Source organism: Cheilinus undulatus, linkage group 14 (genome assembly GCF_018320785.1).
Source record: "Cheilinus undulatus linkage group 14, ASM1832078v1, whole genome shotgun sequence".
In the NCBI taxonomy this organism is placed as follows: Eukaryota; Metazoa; Chordata; class Actinopteri; order Labriformes; family Labridae; genus Cheilinus; species Cheilinus undulatus.
This window is the reverse complement of record NC_054878.1, coordinates 24919221-24940988: the sequence shown is the minus strand read 5'-3', so window position 1 is coordinate 24940988 and position 21768 is coordinate 24919221. Positions and strand designations below refer to the sequence as shown.

The following is a 21768-nucleotide window of genomic DNA, read 5'->3' as shown; positions in this document are numbered from 1 at the left end:
TTTCATTTCTTTGGTTGTTGCTTCAGGTTAATCAGGTGTTAAATCTCAGCTTGAGTTAAAGTCTGTCTGTTTTGTGCTCTTTTTTCTGTATTCCTTGCTACTTTTTCAGCATACTTTACCTCAGGTCCTGGTTTCAGGTCAGCTGATCCTTTAAATCTTCTATCAGGTATAGATGTAGTTACATGAAGTGATAATTTACTAATGTTAAGTGTATTGCACAAAACATGGAGAAAATAAATATCAAGAAATATGGAAACTGGTGATACACATTTTATATTACTTTTCTCACCATATTAAACATTTTGTCCTGATTTGAGGGATGCTGCTATATGAATTTTCACTGTCAATTTTTAACCAAAAAAATAAACTTAATGAGAGTGTAGAGATTAAATGGCATGCTGTTTTCAATAAAAGCAACTTATCCAACTTTAAAAGTAAAGGAAACACTAGGTATATTCTTATTTGTTGGTTTTTCATCAATAAAACCTCAAAACTTGTTTAGCTGTAAATTTTCACATCATACTGAAAGTAAATGCTTCAGTTGTCTAGTTGTGTTGCAAAAATCTAAACATCCAATAAGTGTTGCATAAGAACAAAGGAGCTGCAGAGAGGCTGTAGATCATTAACTCCTGTTGTATTAGCCTCTGGCTGCTTCCTCCATCTCCCATACAGTTACAGCCCAAATCCATTAGAGTGTTTATTTAATTAATTGCTAATTTAGGGATATTATGTTGCCAAGAAACCAAGTACACCAAATACAAGAAGTGTCTGGCTACATGCACACCCTGACTTGGATGTTAAGGAACCCCAGGAAGAGTAGCTGCCATGTACCAGGGCTAATGGGGGTCCTAATAAGCAAAAAAAAAACCCAACAATAAACAATTTTTTCAAAGACGGTCTGACTGCATCTCAGACAGCTCTGATGCCGTGTCTGTTAGAACAGAAGTGTGATAATTTGACGGCACACATATTTCCATTTTTTTATTCCAATGTATTCATTAACAAAATCTAGCAGTTACATTCATGGAATAAGTTCATTTCAAAGATTACAGAAAAGCAACACTTCATAGTTATAACAGAGAAAAAGATCAGAGGTCCTACCCGGGGGTTTAATTTAGTATAGACCCATTTTAGAAGTAGTTACGTGAAAGGTGGCTGGCTTTAGCTTTATTAGCTTTATTAGCTTCAGCTTAAGCTAGCATAGCTACACTAGCTTTGCAGTTAATTTTACTACATAAACCAATATAGCTAAGCTAGCTTTATCAACTGGGCTTTAGCAAGCATAGCTACAGCTACCGTATTTTAGGGTGACCAGATGTCCTGGATTTTTGAAGACAGTCCCCTGTTTTAAGAGACCTGTCTGCGGCTTATGCCGTCCCATGAAATGTCCCTGGTTTTTACTCTGAATTCTAAAAAAGAGCTGCTTCTTGTTTGACTGCAGACTGAGTGAAACTTCCCCCTGATCTGCTGTTAAAATCTAATGAAATGTTTTGGAGTTTTTTCTGTAGCCCATATGCTTTTTGAGTTTTGCTCATTTCCCTTTAGTAGTAATGCTCTGTCAAAATAAAAGTCTGCTTGCCTTTTTCATGATTTTAGTGAGATGCTGCAACAGCGGGAAATGTTTGGTTTCAGTAACAATTACTTGACACAGTATGGAAAATATTCTACAAATATTTATTTACTTTATTAAAAAAAAGTTAAAAAAAAATCCTGTATAAATACAGAAGTTTAGTGAATTTACACAAGAAGAGGTGGAGTGGGAGAGTTACAGATGAACAGTTAAATAGAAGAGTTATGTGAATTTTTTATTTGATCATTGGCTCTTTAGTTCTGATATTTTTATTATTGATGAAATGTTAACATGATACGGTCTCAGAATAAGGCCACACAGCTGTGTTTGATGCCCCCTGCATAACTTCTGTCAAAATAAATTGAACTTTAAGTGTCCCCAGTTGGTATGTCATCATGACAGTATTTCATGGTTTCAGACTGCCTAACTGGAAACATCAACAGTTTTCACTTTAGAAATCTGGTCACCTTACCAAAACTACATAAGCTATGTCCGTAATGTAGTTTATGTAGCAATTGCTAGCTTTGTTAGATAGACATCCATGAGCTTTAGCTTAATGATTCCACATTATGGAGGTGAGCTTGGGCAGTTGGACTTGCAACCGATGGTAGAGAACAATTGTTTTTACAAGGACAGCATCCAGTAGTAGTTCCCACAGCATAAACACATGTCTGTCGCTGCAAATGTGACAGTCTGTTGATAAAGACATTAAAATTTTGGAAATATTATAGTCTTAATGCCCATGTCTAGGTTTTCTAAATCATCAGCTCTGTCATTTTTCACAGGAACTCGACCTCACAGCAGAGGAGGCTGGAGAATCAAGAGTTTCTGGAGGAGAAAGAGGAGAAGGAGGAGGTCAGTCAGCAGCGGCTGAGGCAAGCCAGGATGGTGCTGCCACAGCCGAGTGCACGGGCGGGGCCAGCAGCGGCTCCACTGGCGTTCTGTCCCTCTCCTCATCCTCCCAGGAGCAGCTCTTGGATGAACACTTGGAAGAGTGCCCTCTGTGCCTGCTCAGTCAACCCCGCTGCCACTTCCCACGTCTCTCCTCCTGTGCTCACCGAACATGCTCCGACTGTCTCCGTCAGTACCTGCGCATCGAGATATCAGAGAGCCGGGTGTGCATTGCGTGCCCCCAGTGCCCTGAGACACTCGCTCCCCTCGATGTCCGAGCCATCCTGGACGATCAGGCGCTGCTGGAGCGGTTTGAGGAGTACCAGCTGAGACGTTTCCTGGCTGCTGATCCAGACACTCGCTGGTGCCCTGCCCCTGATTGCAGGTGAGGCTGAAAGTTAAGTTATGTAACAAAGGTTTCTTTTTTAGCATAACAGCTTCATGCATACTTACAATTCAGGAAAAAAGTATTTTAATAAGCAGGAGAAAAGGCTTAAATCTCTCTCCAGATTGGCTAAACTTGTAGAAAAATTTGCTTTTAATTGACATCTCTTGTCACAGAGTAATAATTTACTACACCATAATCACCATATAAAAGAGACCTACAGTAAATCACTATTACAATATGGCAGCTCCTGTCAAACCCACGACCAGCTTTATGTTGTAAAAGACAAGGCTGCTGCAGTTTTCCCATGTCAGAATGATTGACTGAGCTTTCAAAGGATGAACTGTCAGCAAGTGAAAGCTCCTTTTGAGCCTCCATGAATCTCAAGGCTGTAATGATTATAAAGATTTTTATGCCACTCGATTTTTTTCATAACCTGTAAAGCCTGTATGTGGATTATAAAGCAAGCCTCTTTCCTTTTATACTACAGATTTGACTAAATTCTAGGTACGGTCGCACCAAATGCATTCAGCATTCAGAGTGAAAGGAAGAATTCTCCCTCAGTTAGTTTGTTATGTGGTGTGCCTTAATGTTTTTTGGGGAGCACATTTACCATTTCAGGTTTCAATTTAGAATTTGTCATCTTTTCGTGTAAATTTCATCACAAGTCATTATTGGTGAAACTCTACACTATTCATACAGCAGCTGTTTCCTTTGGGTTTCAAAGAGATCAGGATGCTAACATTATGCTATTCGAATGGGCTTTTTGTTGCAGCTTTTCAATGGGGATCTCTCTATTATTATTATTGTTGTTATTATTATTATCTCAGGGCTTTTGTATTAGTAGCAACTAAAAGACAGTAAATAGTTGAAGCACAGAGGAAAAACTGGCTGTTATAACAACATATCAGCCCCAGACTCACAACAGCTCAGGCGAGCATTCAACCACTTCCTAGCTAGCGTTACTATTTGATGGTGTTACAAAATAGAAAGGAAAGTTAATTCCTCACCATTTACAAGTTAGCTAATGGTAATTTTATCTTAATGGTTGTTTTTGGCTGTTATGAATTCACTGTCAATGTAACTAATATCTATCTATTGCTATCTGCAGACAACAACTAAACTTGTTTTCAAACACTTTTGTCTGACATGTTTGATGAAGTTACAAGACTGATAGCAGATTGCATGGGAAAGGTACTCTAGTCAGTAAAGTAAGCTAGGTAGCTAGCTGGCTTAAGGTTATGTTGGGAAGGAGTCATATGCTAATTGTAGCTCTTTGACACAATGTTTTGTTTTGGTAATCTGGTAGACTACAGGTTTAGAATGGAGACTTTTTCTAGTTAGCACTGTGTACTGTTACAAACTAACAGGGTTCCTAGCTAATATTGTCTGCTAGCCACAGGTTAGCCAGTTAGTGTGTCCTAAATCTCATACTCCTATACTAAATATTTGAGTACATAATTGCGCAAAGTTCACCTGAGAAATATGCTAGAAAGCAGAATACGACTGGTGCACTTAAAACCATCCAAAAGTTGAATGTAGAGTGATGGACACTTCAAACCCTCAGTGAATGCCATATTGGTGACATAGCGGAGGCTGTACTGTTAGCATGCTAGTGCACTAGGTAACATTAGCATCCACTATTTCAATCAAGAAAAAGGCATTCAAGAAAAAACAATTTCTCTAATGGAGGAATGTTAACATAAAATAAAAGTTACATGTATCTGTCTAGCCTACACAGTGTGTATACATAATCTACATTGCTACATAAGTATTAGCTAGGTTTGCTTAAGCACATTTTAACGAAGCTAACTTAGCTACATTATCTTATACAGTAGGGGTAATAACACAGCCAGCGCAGCTTTGTTAGCTTTAGCTGAAGCTATCAAAGCTGATTGAGCCACTGTTTGTGTAACTACTTCTAATACGGGTCTATACATGATTTAATCTCTGATCTTTTTGCCTAGTTTTATTAAAGTACTTTTTCTAAATCTCTAATGCTTGCTGTGTGGTTATTTCATGGTAACTGCCAGATTTTGTTCATGAAAAAAGATGAACTTAAAAAATCTTAAAACTGGAAATATGTCTTAGATAAACGTTGTCTGTGAGAGTGGCCATCTAAGATGAACAGTCTACAACCAGACCCCTCTCAAACTAGCCGGATAACCCAGAAACTACTTTAGCATTCAAATAACTCTGAGCCTACATACTTTTGGTAACACTACCATAACATGGAAATGTTTCACAACAAACCGTATAACATCAAAAGATTTAAGAAAATATGGACCTATGGCCCTGAATGTTCACAATCCTTTGTATTTTCAGTTGTCACTTAATGTAGCAGCAGTAAATGCTAAGGATTTCACCTTAAATCATTATAAAATGTTAAAGTTGTCCCTTTGAGCAAAATAAGAGAGACTGTGGCTGCTGTCTAAATACAGAGAATGTGCTGTGAGCTAGCAGCCTCAAAGTACCACAGTGCATAGCAACCACAAGCCATGTTCTGGGTTAACTCTCATATTTTCAACCACAACATGTACACACTGATCCTTGGCTTAACATTCATGGATGTGAAACAGGATAAGGATAGTGATGGGAAATCATAAAGTGTTCCCATGTTCTGTGGGTGTCGCTGAATATCTGTGGTCTATATCACACATGCACCAGGATGCATTTGTAGACTGTCTGTCTCCCTGACTGTCAGTTCTCACAGCCTGGCCATGATGAACGAGTGGAGCAAAGATCAATAAGCCGATTCTCCTGCTGTTGTGGTAAATTAAATTTAGCTGAGGGAAACAAGAGACTGGTTTTCAAAACTATTTTGGACAAATGAGCTGAATTTTCAGTTAGAAAAAAATGTTTACAAGTGGAGGTCAGGATGTTCTGCTTTGTAATGGTTCCCACATAAAAGAGCCTTTGAAGAGTTGACCCATTATGTAAAATGGTCATTCACAGTTATGATTTGTGTATTTTCATGTTCCCAACATACACACATTCCTCGAGGTCTTAGTGACAGAAGCTTAGCTGGAGATTATGCTGGCTCTGAGAAAGTGTGCTCTGTGTATGTCCACACACTTGTATCTATGTGTGAGACATTTTGTTATGTTTTTGCTGCAGATTTTAACATTATCTAAAGCACAGGGATCCACACGCAGATCTTTATAGAGCCCATATGTTCTTATATTGAATAAAAACGTTTTCATCATCATAGGTTGATCACAGAGGGAAGACTTTAGTACATTTACTCAAATATACCTGTGATAGTTTAACGTGTTTTTAGCTGTGTTGCTTTGTAGTCACTTAGATTTTAAAATGATTTTGTCAAATATACATCATTTTGTAATGCCATGTTATATAAACTATTATTACTATTCTTATTACTACTATTATATATTTATATAAACTAAGTATAAACTATCTTTTATATTCAGGTTGCAGCCTCAAAAGTCTATTTTATACTCTATACTCTCTATAAAGTGTTTTTATTTATTACTATTTTACTCCATATAGAAATTGAAAACACCTCAGGTTGAGCTGTATTTGACTCTAAATAGATTAATTTTCCTCTTTATATAGGACTACATTTTCTCCAAATGTATTATTCTCTTTCTGCTGCCTGCAGAGCATGAGATGTGGTAGTATGGTTAAAGATGTTTAGGTCCAGCAAGCTCCAGGAAGCTGTATCATACTCTGGTTTCTGAAGGTTCAAAACGAGGTGAATAGAAGGAGACTTTGATTCTCAAGGATTAGCTGAAGCTGCGACACCTAAACTGGGCCACACACTACGTGATAATCATGCTGATTGTTTCTGTTGTCTCTCAGCAAGAATTGTGTGATGGCACTTAAGAAGTGGGTGTGGTTAAAATTATACATACTCTTCATCTATACATGTATAATTACATGTATAGATGAAGCGTAAACTGATCTTCTGCCATATCACTTAGGTGTGATAATCCAACTTTGAGAAATTTTATTTAGTATGATTTCAGTTAGATGAACATATAAAGAAGTCTGTTTTTAGTCATCCGTGTTTCCATGCATGAGCAAACTTTTGCTGAAGATGTGTTCAATTTGACCCCTCAATGCTGTTGACAGCCTATTGCAACATTGCTGTGTGCTTTTTTTTGTCACGCAAAGATAAGTGTCAGCATTTCAAAGCAATAGATTTCAGAAACTGCAGGTTTCATTTACAAAGGCAGATACCTGGGAATGTGGTGAGAGCAGGTTCACACTCTCTCTTGTTAAGCCAAATGTGTTGCCAAGAAAATATGACACAGTTTAAATCTACCCTGACGCCTGAGAGGGATCCGGTAGCAGCCTCATTACCTTCCTATACGTGTTCTTCAGTCTGTCTGATTCTTTTACCTTTCTGATGAATCTTGAAACCACAAAAGGCTGGAGATGCTAAAGGAAAAGGCCTGAAGGAGCTTTTCAAACACTTCACTGCAGAGCAGTGCTGCCTTGATCCTAAAGGCCCTGTGAATCTCTCACAGTCACTTTCACTTGTATTTGATCATAATCACATGATCCTTTAAATATTAAAATTTATGTTAATGTCACCCCTGAGGAGTGGGATTAATTCCTCGGGCGTCAGGCTCCTTGTTATAGTCATAATGACTGTTCAAGATCTGAGGATGGGATTATTTCTGGTTCAGGTGTTGAACTCAGAAAACCTGTCCCACAGTCGCATCTCTTTTTGAAATGTGATTCATCAAGGCACAAAGCCAACAAATGTTCTCTTTTTCAAACAAAAAAGCAAAAAAGAACAAATCAGTGTGCTTCACCAGGCTGAATGGAAGCAAATACAGGGCAGTTAAGCAATATCAAGACATAATGCAGCATCTTTTAGATGCTACAGAATCTAACAGCAGTATATGCCTCTTGGGGAACAGTCAACTCAGTTCTTACATTCATTTTCTTCTTCTTTGCAGCTATGCAGTGATCGCTTACGGTTGTGCCGAGTGTCCCAAACTGAGCTGTGGCCGTGAGGGATGTGACACTGAGTTCTGCTACCACTGTCGGCAGCTGTGGCATCCCAACCAGACGTGTGACCAGGCCCGGCGCCAGCGAGCACGCCACACCTCGGGGGGCAACGATGCCTCTACACTGTACGTCTTCAATGAAGAACCAGGAGGAGGTGAAAGCGGCAGCAGCTGCTGCTACCTTTTTTGATTCCAAAGTCTCTGTGCTTAAAATAGAATATTTTCTCAGTTTGTTTTTGCTTTCATATCACATATAAGACAGTCCAGGATGAATATTGCAGAATGTGTGGTCACTGCTTACACATATTACTGTTGTTGAAGATGCAGAGGAGATCAAAGCGTGCCCTCGCTGTGGTGCCTACATCATGAAGACTAATGATGGCAGCTGTAACCGTATGAATTGCACTGTGTGTGCCTGTCAGTTCTGCTGGCTGTGTATGCAGGAGATCACCGACGTGCACTACCTCAGGTACTCACATCACACCTAACTCATCTTTATAAAAGGCCTAGTATGGTTAGTTTTTATTGATCCTCGGAGTTCTGCAATATAAGTCCTGCTCCAGTTCCTTCCTGTAATGCTATTTTGCACATTTTGATGTGATTTTCAGTAGTTTTGCCAAATACCACACATCCCTAGAATCTCTACAGCCTAGGATATGACATGGATGGATAGATAGAGAAAATATATCTAGCTCTAAAAGTAAGTAAATTTGTTTGGTAGATTTTGTTGTAAAAATGCATATTGGCATAAATCTTATACTGTTAGAAAGCCTGTTTATTTACCCTTTAAATGGGGCAATATTTGTAAGGAACATGCATTTGTGGGATGAGCAGCCAAGCTGAGTACATGGGTTGCACATGAAAAATATGCCAAATCTTCTCTCAACAGCTTTTTCTACCATTGACTCTTGTTTGGGGTTGTTTGGTGGATTGGATGATTGAAGAAACTAGACATATTGGCAATATGTCACACTGCTGTGGGATGGCATCCCATTCTTTAACCAGCATTTGTTGCAAGTCAGCCACTGTGGTTGTGTGGGTCACTATGGCACAAACAGCATGCCTGAGTTAGTCCCATAAGTGTTCAGTGGGGTTGAGGTCAGAACTGCTGTTAGGCCATTCCATCCTCTCCACTCCCAAATTCTGGATGTAGTCTCTGATAAACCCCGCTCTGTGTGGTCAAGACTTGTTCTCTTGGAGGAGAGTTCAGACCCAGACTGTGGAGATATGGGATCGGCAGTGGTTGCAGAATCTCATCTTAATATTTTTCTTCAATCAGGCGCCTAAATGTCAGCATCTGACAGCCATCTCCAAAACAAAAGTCAAGAGCAACAGCAGAATAAACTGTTTGGCATTGGGAAATGATTTGGCAAATTTTTAGGGGCAACCCGCATACTCAGCTCTGCTGCTCATCCCACAAATGCATGTTCCTTACAAATGTGGCACCATTTAAAAGTGAAATAAATAGGCTTTCCAACTGTATAAGAGCTATTGCCAAGAAGCATTGTTACAAGTCTCAAAGTGATCCTCAAATATAAGCCAATACATGGAGTCTATTAGAAGTGCACAGTGAAGTACTGTATTTAGCTGACATGAAAACAGGCAGAAGTCTGAATGTGTTATTGGATGTTGTAACTCCAGACACGTGCACAAGGCTGTTAATGTGCAAAAATACTGATCAGATGTGTTGAAGTGCAAACAAGGCATCAGAAAATACCATGAGCAGATGCAATGAAATGCAGATACTCAGTCAGGCCTTATTGAATAATAAAATTAGGTCTTTTTAACACTCAACAGTCTGCTTAAGCCATACTTATTTTTCAATCATTGTGACACATCTGTATCTGTATCTCTGCTTATTTGGCTTATTATTCTCATAATGTATTCTTCAATGCTATGCAATGATTGATTCAACTTATATTTTCATATAAGCTGTGCTTGATTTGCTGTCATGGTTGTTTTATGATAACAATTCTAGGCACAAACAGCTGTTATTTAACAGCAGCATGTTTATGAATGTCTGCACATTGTCTCCATGTTTTGAGCCTGATGTAACACAGTGTAATGACATTACATATCTAACATATAACATTAGGAAAGGAAGGCTCAGAGCTCTGCTGCAAATGAATAAAGACTGTTCTTGTATGCTTTTTTGAAAGGTTATATCAAAAACAAGACTATTCAACCAAATGTTCTGTTTTCATGCTGATATATATGATTCTCACTGTTCCCATTGATTATTAGTATAATGTAAAAATCTGTTTAGGGCATTTTTTTTGCTTGTCAAACAAGCTATTTAATAATCCCACATTTAGCCAAAGCCAATTGTAATGACTGTGCAGAATAGCCTGATACATTACAAGAATCCACAAATTAATATGAAATTAAAATAATCAAATGATTGAATTCCTAACATGATCTATCTTGGTGTCAGTGTCTTTACAGTGAAAGTGCTGCACCAGAAATAAAAGAAAGAGCAGCAGAATTTGATCTTGATGTAGAAGCAGCTTTTGGTAGAGATAATGCATGGTTTCAGTTCTTCTTAAAAGACGACATCCTAGAATATACTCTCTCTATAATGAAGATATCTTTCATATAGGGCTATTCTAGCTGTACATGTTTAAAAGACATGGATTAATGAAAAAAGTGGGTCAGTTTGGTAGACATCTGCAGTATGTTATTGTTAAGAGATTGTACTACTTTAAACTGCCTGTCGGGGCTCACATTGATTTTTTCCAGTTCTGCTGACTTGTCATCAATGTATTGGCATTGTCTGCCTCCATATTTCCATGCAGCAGAATGTGTTACTCAAGCTACAATACTAGGCCGAAGGTCCGTTAAAACTCAACTTTCAAGTGGTATAGGGGACATGTCAAGAAAACCTCACTTTTTAGAATTTTGCAGATCTAATTGGGCCTTTGGAGCATCTACTAACTCATAAAATGTAAATTAGATGAGCCAACCCAATACCCTGTTCAAAATCTACCTATGTCTGAGAACATGAAATCTGGCAATCCATTCAGAATAAGAGCTGATTGTGACATCACAGGGAGTCCTTCAACCATACCTGCCCCTCACCTGGTATCTCCACCCATAGATCTCCACCATGGAAGCACACATTTCCACATTTTCCTGATACTTTGCTCTATATCATAATTTGACCAAAGCACAGGACACGTGCTTCATTCAGACCACAGGGGCTGACACGGGGGTAGGTCACCTTTAAATCTCATGTAATTTTACAACTACATCACATAAACAATTGTGACTCTACCTACATTTTTCCTCCATTCATTTTTACATCTTTTTCTTCATCCTCTCTCTTCCTTTCTCAGCCTGCCTCTTCTATTTTTTTTCCTCCCTGCTAGCCTTTCACACTAAATATTACACTCTCGTCCTATAGAAGGGCAAAGCTTTTAGCATCTCACTGCAAATCTGCCATGTCAGAGCAACAGAGCACAACCTTAATATCTCACTTTAATTCCCCCCACTCAGGCTTTCACATCCTCAAGGTGACATTCACTGCAGTAAAACAGATGCATGCTTAGAGAACTTTCAGAGCCCCGAGGTGCTATTTGTGTTGTTTAATGTCACTACTGCTCCTATGGTGTAATTGCTGCTTCATTAGGACCAAACAGCATCAGTCAGTGTTGCACTATGTTAGTTGGCACTTAGAATTTGAACAAAGTCACATACTAGATTAAAAAAGCCATTGTACCTATTATGCATTAAGTGACAGAGAATTGACCCATTATAAACACACTTAAATAACCTGCTTTTTTATTTATCTGCAGCAGTTCTTAAGATGTGAAATGGTGGCTGAAAATGACAGTAATTCAGGGAGATAGGACAAGGAAGATGAGGTCATCAGTTCTGGTAAATGATGCAATGACAGCCAAGAGACAGACAGGTAATGTTGCCATGTTGTTGTCAGGAGCCATTTATAAGAGCTCTGTATTAATAAATAGTCATTCAGAATTGTTTTGTGTTTGTGTGATAGTGTAATGAGGCTTCATGATAAAGGAGGGGAGGATTATTTATGGTCTCTGTTCAACATTTCAGTCTCCTCCATTTTTAAAACCTTTAGAAAAGCCACTAAAGGTTTATGGCCTTGTCAAAGCACTTTCCCGTCACTCAGATGTATGACTTTTATTGTGATACTTTTTTCAAAACTTCCAGTTTTGCAGGCAAATGTTTTGTTTGCACATTTTTTCCCTTCAAACTGCTGTTTAAACCTCAATCTTCCTATTTTGTTAGGGGTGTATCCTCATTGGATCTTCTATATCAGTAGCAACCACATTTACCAACCTAATAGTTCTCAATAAGTACAATCCAAAAGAAAAATGTAACCGCATGTTGAACCAGAGGAAAAATCCAGAGATTAAGGGATTAAAAATGCTTTGAATTTTAATTCTGACTATTTAATTTCTGAGCTCCTTGCATGATTACATTTCCCCTTGTATTTGTGTGTCTCAGTCCCTCAGGATGTACCTTCTGGGGGAAGAAGCCATGGTCTCAAACCCGCAAGGTTCTGTGGCAGGTGGGCATGTTGCTTGGAGCACCGGTGGTCATTTCCCTCATAGCAGGCATCGCCATCCCAGTAATCATCGTAGGCATACCAATCTACATGGGCCGCAAGGTACTAAATTGCTCATAAAAGATTTTTTAAAATGATTTTACCACACAAACATACTTTCCCTTGTCTTGGTGAGCCTTTAACTAGCTGGGCCTGAACTCTTTCCATTTGGCTGTCTAGGATGTTTAAATTGTAACCAAGTGCTTATATCTAAATTATATGTAAAGCATGTGATAAAATATGAAATAATCTCTTGAATGTGTAAACATAGAAACCTCTGACAGCTAGCACATGTCCTCATTTCCCCTCATGCATGCTGGAACACATTTATCGGCATGAACAAGTGGCAGCAGAGAAGAAAACAACAATAAGGAAGAAATAACAGTTCTGTTAATTCATTTGTGTTTCATTTGTTACTTTCCAGGTCCATGGTCGCTGCAAGAAAAACAATATCTCAGGAAGTAAGCACTATTTAACTGTGGCAAGCGGGGTGATGATGTCAGTGTTTGTGTCGCCGGTCATAGCAGCTGTTACTGTGGGTAAGGAACAAACAGCAATATGGACACTTTCTGACCTGCACAACAATTTCAGTTATAAGCTTGTTTCATATAATAGATAATAGATTCATATAATAGATCAAATCTGTTCTGTCCTGTAGATTGACAATTGAAATGTTTTGCATTATACATAATTTTTCTGGGACAAAAAGGTTAAAATAGCAACTATATCCTGAGTCATTATCAAGCTCTAAATTTCTAATATTTGAGGCAAGGACCCCTGTATAAAATCATAATTAAAGATAAAGATTATCCATGTGTGTTTCATCAGCACACTATCTTGGATAATCCCTTCCATGATTATGAGAAACTCTCATATTAGAAGATAATACACACATTTTTCCCATCAACCACACACAAATTTATAACCACAAATATCAAAAAACAAAGGTCCCATTGTCCATCCATCCATCCATCCATCCATCCATCCATCTTCTTCAGCTTATCTGTGGCTGGGTTGGTCCAATACAAGTCTGCAGTACTGACAATGCTACACTATCTGTCTGTCATTGTCATGGTCTACTCTACCCCTACTCATGAACAAGACCACAAAATACCTGAATTCCTTCACTTGAAGCAGAGACTCGCTCCCCACCTGGAGGGAGCAATCCATCATTTTCAGCCAGAGAACCATGGCCTCGTCCTTGGAGGTGCCGACCACTTTGCACTTAGCTACAAACCGCTCCAGTGCCTGCTAGAGTTCCCTGACAGTAGAAGCCTTTAGAACTACATCATCTGCAAAAAGCAGAGATGAAATTCTAAGGGCCCCCGAACCAGAAACTCCCCCCCCCCCCGACTGTGCTTTGGAATTCTGCCCATGAAAATCTCAAACAGAATCTGGAATAAGGGGCAGCCTGGGTGGAGGCAAACAGGCACTTGGAACGTGTCTGACTTTGTGCTCAGGAACAACTCACTTTGGTTATACAGAGACCTGATGACTTGCCACAGCGACCAGGGGACCCCATATTACCACAGTACTCCCCTCATGACCCCCCATTGAACACAATCTTAAGCTTTCTCCAAGTTCATAAAACACGTGTAGACTGGATGAGCAAACTTCCATGCTCACTCAAGAAGTCATGCATGGGTCCCATTAGCATAGCTAGAAAATTGACTCCTCTCCGCTATTTGTATGCTAATGCAAAGTAAGCTTTGCACTGATGCTAGTTGCTTCATATTGCCAATTTTAAGACAGATCCCTTGCTTTTTCTTCTCTTGTCCATGCACTGGAATTAATTCCACATTTAGCATACAGGCAGATTTCCTAAAACGCCAGGTAATCCCTTTTATGACAACAAGAAAGGATCAACAAGAAGAGAGAGAAACCAGAGACTTATCCAGGTGTGACAAATATAGACCAGAAAAATTAGTTGAGTAATTAGTTATTTCCTAAAATGTCTGACTCTTGTATTCATCAGTGTTGAGTTTCATGAGTACACAGTAACAGACAACAAACACACTGAGTTTATGTTCAAACTTAAAGTGTAAGGTAGTATTTTGATGACTCATGCTAGTTGCTAGAGCATTTAGCATTCCTGGCTGTGACAAAAATCCTCAGGGTGTTAGAGGCCAAACAGTTTCCTGCTGCGGTGTCACAATCTTCACTGCAACACACTCTGACTCAGACATTGGACACCTCACCTTAATCTCACCCCTCTCACTGTTAGCATCACAGTCCTCATGTTTCGTTTTTCACTGATGGCCACTTAGGCTTCACTCTCTCCATCATATGTCTTCTGTTTGGTGCTTTCACCACCCTACATTGTGATTTAGTTTCTCACAGTCACAGCTCACTGTCCTGTCGTTTCTATCTTTCTCACTCACCCAGACACACAGCCTCTCACAGTCTGGCAGGCTGGTCCTCTTGCCCTGGTTTCACCCTGATGCTGTGTCTATGGTGTCCCGGTTCCCGCCGTGCTAACGATGCCCCTTTGTTTGGTCGGCACTATGCTTTGTGTTTCTAAATTCCTATCTCAATCACAGATTACATAATCACACAGTGTGGGGGGAGGGTGGGATGCTGTTGCCCACTGAGATGGAGACTTTTTCAAAGTTGTAAAAGGAAACAAAGGCATGCAGGGACGGCTTTCCTACAACTTTATCATAATGCATACTTAATATACAACATTACTTGATAACACAACACAGCAGCATCTACTGTTAGTATACTGTATAAATACAGTCATGTGCATATGTTTAAGGTGTGAAGGGTGCTAAGGATTCATCACAGGGGGATAACCAAGGTCAAGCTGTATGGCATTTCTTTTGTCCAGACCTTTTCAACCCTGGTGATATGCCTGGAGATTGCTGGCGGGCCCTTGGGACGTCTACAGCACTACGAGGGGGTTATGGCAACCTTACTACCTGCCTGGCAGTACCCTAGGCCATGCTTACACTCCACATCCACCCCTTACTTTGCCCTAAACACATGGAGATTGTTATTTTTTCAACAGATTATTTTCCTATGCTCCTGGTAATATGCAAGAACATCCAAAGCCTGACTAGGGTTGTGTCAATCCTCCTACCCGCCCGACGGTTCCCTCAGGTGGGCTTACTTGCATTATACAGCTTACGTTAGCCTCCATTTTTTGGCCCAAACATGCCTTTAAGTCCTGCACACTACTGTATGTGAAAAATATATAACAACAATATTGATTTAGACAAGACAGAATAATCAAGATTTTTAAAGCAAATGAAATAAGCTCAGTGAAACACTACCAGTTCAGATTCGTGGCCAGAAATACGGCAAGATGATGCATTAGATCAGGGTCATCAACTACATTAGTAAAAGGGCCAGGTTTTGTCTTGACGAAGGGGAAAATTAACTTATAAAATACATATTTTGGCCTTATTAGAATTTGTATTTTCTTTCAAAATGTTAATAATTCTAGTCATTAACTCTTAAATCAGTTCCTATCACCTGTACTGAAACCAGCCGCAAGGGGGCGATTGAAATATTTTAGCTTCATATTTCTAGGGCTACCATGTTGTCTTTTACTGGCTTTGATGCTAATATGCTTTGTCCTGATAGGTGAAAAACACAGGCAGGAATCAGGTCTTTTGTTTGGATTCTCTGGCAGGAGATTTGCTCTCTCCAAAAGCCAGAAGATTTAATTAAGACTGAACTGATAAGTATGAGTTTGTCATGCTGACAGGTGGATTTATGAAAAAAAAAAGGACCAAACATTAAGCCGTTCCTGATAAAACTGTTGCAATCTTGATCATTATGAGGTTGACATGATATCTGAAGTTTAAAAAACACAAAAGATACCCTAAAAACCAAGACAGTTATTGTCCTCCTCACATTTACTGAATGTAATCATCTTTTGGGGGTTGGATAAGGAGCTTTGGGGGACCTGATATGCCCCCTGGCCTCCAGTTGATTATTACTGCAGTAGATTAAAATACATGCATACAATAGATGATACACCAGGTGGCCTCTAGTTGAAAGAACAAGAATATATAAGTTTCTTGTGCCTTAAAATTTGTCATAGCCTTATTTTTGAATTAAAAGTGGTAGAAATGTGGAATCTTAATAGCCAAGAACAATAGAGATAAGTCTTTTTCAGCAACTTTGCTCTGTGGGGTATCCATAGTAAAGTAGAAGGGGCTCCCTCTTGTGTTTCATTTTAATAATACAGTAGTATAAGAGACACTGCACAACTGTAGCCCTCTTAAACTAAAAACAAGACTGAACACAAGTCCTTTTAACAGGTCTTTTAAGTCTGAGAAAATAGCTGTTGTTTTTATTGGGTAGGTAACTAAAGATTCAAAAGGAGAGCTTGTATTTTAAATTTGGGATATGGAGTATAAAAGATGGTGGGATCCACAAAGCATGGAGGTGTGTTTATCAGAACTGTATTTTAAATTCTCATACCTTTCTGTTTTCTGCAGGTGTAGGGGTGCCACTTATGCTCACTTACGTCTACGGAGTCGTCCCCATGTCGCTGTGTAGGAACGGATGGTGTCGACCGCAGACTGAGCCCCCTGAAACACATAAAATACAACTGGAGGACTTAGCCAGCTGTGAGTATGACATCTAGAGATATACTGTGAAGATTTGAAAAGCTTTCATTTACTTTATAAGAAGTGGAAGTCACTACAAATTAAAGTTTTCAGCATTTGCTATGATTTGAGGGAGGAGTTATTAGCCTAGCTTAGCAATAAACTGAAAGCCGCAAGAAATCGTATAGCTTATCTGGGTCTTAAGCTAAATAAATATCCTGCATCTACAAATTCATGAATTTTTTGCATCTTATTTGACTGTTCAATACACAAAGCAGTACTATTAAACACAACCAGATGTGGTTTTATGGGATGCTTGAACCATTCCTTGATGAGCTAAACCCAAGCATGCTAATGCCTTTATCTTGCTGGTTGACAAGCAGCAACGACACTCTAAAGACTAATTGTTTAAGGTTCAGGCCAACAAGTTGAATAGAACTTTAAACATACTGGTAGGTATAGTTTTGAACAGACCTCCTCTGTTTTACAGTCCTTTGTTAAGCTAAGCTAATCATCTCAAGGCTGTAGCTAACTATAGTTCCCTTTAATGTAAGTAACTTGTACATTTTTTTTTTTGTTTGTTTGTTTTTGCTGTCTGTTCTGATGAACTTTCCACTTCTTTTGCAGATCTTCTATTCTCTCATGTAGTCAGCGACCACTGGACGGGTCAAAACAACCCAACAGCCAGCGACACCAGCGTCCAGGAAGTCAGAGTCAGTGTACAGGAAGTGGGCGTACTCCCCAGTACAAGTACCACACCCCCAGATTTAGATAGCTATGAGGTGTTTGATGATGCCTCCAAACATCATGGATACACCCAGCAGGACAGCCAGTCAGACTGTGAGGTTGTTATTGTGCCTGATGGAAAGCTTGATGCCACACAAGCGCTTGCTTTAAGGTAAATATTTCACCAATTTCTTCACTTTTCTGTTTTTATCATCCACTATATAAACATGTTTGTATTCTCTGGGATTTCACCCACTGGTTTGGAGCTTGTTGGTAAAGAAAACTGATAGCCGAGGTCAGTCAGAAGAAGTGCAAAGACATCTTGTCTGGCAAGAGAAGCTATCAAAATGCGCTCTTGTTTTGCTAAAGAATTGGGGCTGAGTTCTGATAAAATTGCCACTGTACTACAGCTACATCAGAGCTTAATGCTACACCGGTGACAGCCATTGCTATCGGCTTCCAGTACCAATAAACCCTTCCTGTACGTACCACCCTGTTCACCTCAAAAGACTGGATTTGTCTGGCATAATGGTTTCAGATTGTAGCTTTGTGAGATGAATTTCCTTGATAACAACAATGGAATCCAGCCAATCCGCCTGCTTTGCAAGATAAATTATTTCTTTCACCATTGAAATCAAGTTCATTTTTCTATGGGTAATTTCATGTCCTTATTTTCTTTCAAAACAAAGAACGTCTGTATGCAAATATGAACTCAATTACCCTTAGTTTAAGACATTAAAACCACAAAATGAAAGAAAAAGTTTCAAATGCAAAATAGTGGATTTTCAAAATGTAACAACAAGGTGAGAATAATTGTGATTAACAAAAATTCAGAGATTTATCAGGTTTAAAACTTTTAATAGTTTGATGGACACTTTTTAATAATTAAATTCAACCTCTGCAAGGTGTGTGCCAGTAAAGAGATAAGTTGTTTTGGCCAGTTTTTCCTTTTGAACAACAGTGTAAACATGCTGAGTTCTTCTGTAAAAGAAGACATTATAATGTGAGTGTTGATGGAGCTTCCTGGGCTTTTGTAGCCAGCCTGGAGTGGACACAAGAAACTGCAGTTTGTTCACTTCTGCATAGGCTTCCTTTTCAAATCTGGAGGTTGCTGCCTGGTTGCTGCTTTCGTTATTCCAACCAAGTTGGTTTGTTTGTAATGTCTTCATAGCTATTGGATAATTTGCAAAAATTTTCAAGACAGTCATTCTGCAGATCGTTTATTTCTGATAGTCACGACCGTTCATCTGAAGACGCTTGATATCTCAAAATGGAAATACACGCTAAAACTCTCAAAATAAAATAGGGTTAAACTTCTGTAAGGGTTAAGGTAAGGGCTAGGATACAAGACATTTTAGTGTTAGAAGCCTGCTGATTTTCTATCATGAAACTGAAGCAGATATTGACTAACTGAGGGATTTATTCATTATTATTATTATTAAATTTCCCGAAATCATTAACACTGGCATTTCCAGACAGCCTTAAATTGATTTTATTATGTGTGTTTTTATGTCACCACAGGGAAGGAACCAATATTGAGGTCCGTGTTGAAATTGAGACCCATCCCAGAGGCGCCCGCCAGTCCAGCCTCAGTAGCATCCTGTCTAGCCGAAGCTTGTCGGTGGAGTCACTGGGACACTCGCAGTCCCAGTCCCAAGACTACCTGTGTGCCTCTGAACTAGAAGACAGACAAGAGGGAAGAGGAGGAGGAGGAGAAGAAGAGCAGGAAGGAAGAGAGAAACCAGGAGGGGAAGAGGAGGGAGCCTATGATGGGACAGTTTACCCGGTCTTTGAAGTAGACGGTGTATGAAGTCCTTTGATGCAGGCTTTGTACTTGGTTGAAGATTAGACAGGTTTTATGGATTAAAAAAATCAATGAGCTGAAGTTTCAGCCAGATTGACCTGAGAATCATTGTCCAAGGCCACTTCCTGTTTCTAAGACAGGCCCCCCCACCAGATGCCTTCTAGCTCCAGCCTGTAAGGAAGATGCGGGTTTAGTGAAAACAAATGAGAGTGTGTATGAGACTTAAAAGCATGAGGGTATGACAGAAAAACTAAAGGGGACAATCTGTAATGCAGACAGGATAGCATCCATGAATGAATAAAGTGGCTGAGAGCATGTTAGCTGGTTAGTTCACTTTGTTGTTTTCTATGTTGTCTTTTCTGTTGGAGACTATCTCACTCCCCTTCTGTCATAAATCTATTCAATGAAACCCTCTCTATGTCTACTCTCACACTTCTTTTAGTGACCTCACCTCCCTCCAAGGATTTTATGATGCAGTGTTCATTCTTAAATAGGAGGAACCATAACAGGTGACGCATGCTTCACTGTTTGTTCACTCTTTTTTCAAGGATTTCAAGTTAAAAATGACTTTTGAAACTGTTGAAGCCTGTTCCTGTTGGTCTCTATAGGAGTGAATGGTGCTCTGTGACATTATGAAAGTGATTAAAAACAGAGGGGTTTATAAACAACATGAATTATAATATGTAATCTCAAATCCACAGTCTTCCGTAGAATCAGGCAGAGGGTAATGTCACTTCTGGATCATTTTAGTGCAGCGTTGAGCCTTTAGGAGGCTACTTCATAAATGCTCCTTCCAGTACAGAGGCAGACTCATGGCAGCAACACATTTTCTCTAAAGAGTTTTAAATCTAAAAGTAGCTGCATGATTCTGCTACTCGCTGTGTGCGCAGGATAAACACACACAAGCAGATATACACATGCAAACACACACATGCTGTATATGCCCACACGCACAGCAATCAGTGAAGTTGCGGTAGTACAGCTAAGAGCATTAAATAGAAACTTGAGACCCTCTTAAATGATCACAGAGCACCAAAATTACAACAGCAGCATGGCACCCTGGGCTAAATTCTAATAACCCCTTTTAGGTGATTTATGGGAAATACATGACTTTACATGTGCTGCTTAGCTTCCTGAGTGTGAAATATTTGTGAGACATGAACTCGGACATGACATGAGAGAATGTGCTGAGTTGTGGAGAGGATTTGAATAAAGATTTCACCATGAAGGACACAGTTACAATGCATTTTTATTGTCTGCTATACACCTTTTATTCTCTAGTGAAAGAGACAACCATTTTTCTGAAACTTGAGTGGTGTTTGAAATGAAGTTAGTGGCTTGGTAGTAACAGAACAAAGTTTCTAGGTGTAAAGCTGTGGTTCCCAACTAGTCACAACCCAAAAGTTCATGAAATTTTCAATCATAACCAAATTTTTTTAAAGAAAAATTGTACAGTTTGGTCTTTCAATGGCACAAAAGATGCAATAGAACAAAGCAATGAGGCATATCCTTCAAAATAAAAGCATGCCATAGACTTTTTGTAACATAACTTTATTTATTGCAGACACATCCAGGAACCTCTGTAATTGGCTTTGTGACCCACCTTCGGGTCCAGTTGAGAACAAAGGGTCTAAAGCAGTGGTTGTCAACTGGTGGGTTGGGACCCAAAAGTGGGTTCGCAGAGCAGGTTTCAGTGGGTCACCAATGCGTGTCTGGAAAGAAATGGTTGCAAAAAGTCTAAGTAGTACTGAAGTCCTTAGTGGACATGCATTGATAACTTTTGATTTACCCTATTTTACTTTGAAATTGGGTCAAATTAAATGTTTTATCAATATTTCAACTCATTTATCTCCTTTTCTTGCAATGATAAAAGCTGCTTTTCCCATGATAATGAAGTAATTTCTCAAGATCTCTGGAAAATTGGCAAAAAAATGTACACACAATGATGACAAGAGGGGGTGTAACACTTGTCAGTTTTGTCCTGTCTCTTTTTCCAATCATATATTGTGGTCCAATCACGTTCCAAATTGCAACACATTCAGTGAACTAAACATGCGTTTGTAAAAATTTGGGGAAATTTGGGTCACATAATTAGAGAGACTGGTGGGTCCTGAGCCTAGACCAGTTGAGAACTACTGGTCTAAAGGACAAATCTTCTTGTAATCAGATGAACGTCAAGTTAAAAGCAAATTATAGTGCAATGTCTGAAAACAGTTCCACTTACACCTCTGTATTGAAATCTGGTACCGATATTGTACCGGTACCAACAGGC

The 21768-nt window shown here is 39.2% G+C and overlaps 1 protein-coding gene across 2 annotated transcripts in view; it reads left to right on the top strand.

The window, feature by feature from the left end:
• si:ch211-278j3.3 (E3 ubiquitin-protein ligase RNF19B) overlaps positions 1-20694 on the top strand; it is a 40596-nt gene extending 19902 nt beyond the window's left edge. The window contains exons 3-10 of one of the 2 annotated variants that reach the window (XM_041805599.1): positions 2356-2846; positions 7778-7983; positions 8156-8297; positions 12305-12467; positions 12829-12943; positions 16856-16987; positions 17594-17864; positions 19214-20694. In XM_041805599.1, coding sequence (XP_041661533.1) covers positions 2356-2846; positions 7778-7983; positions 8156-8297; positions 12305-12467; positions 12829-12943; positions 16856-16987; positions 17594-17864; positions 19214-19502 — 1809 coding nt within the window. In that variant the 3' untranslated portion in view covers positions 19503-20694. Of the gene's footprint in view, positions 1-2355; positions 2847-7777; positions 7984-8149; positions 8298-12304; positions 12468-12828; positions 12944-16855; positions 16988-17593; positions 17865-19213 lie in introns of both variants that reach the window. The other variant, XM_041805598.1, reaches the window with a different exon arrangement.
• Positions 20695-21768: the final 1074 nt, after the last annotated feature.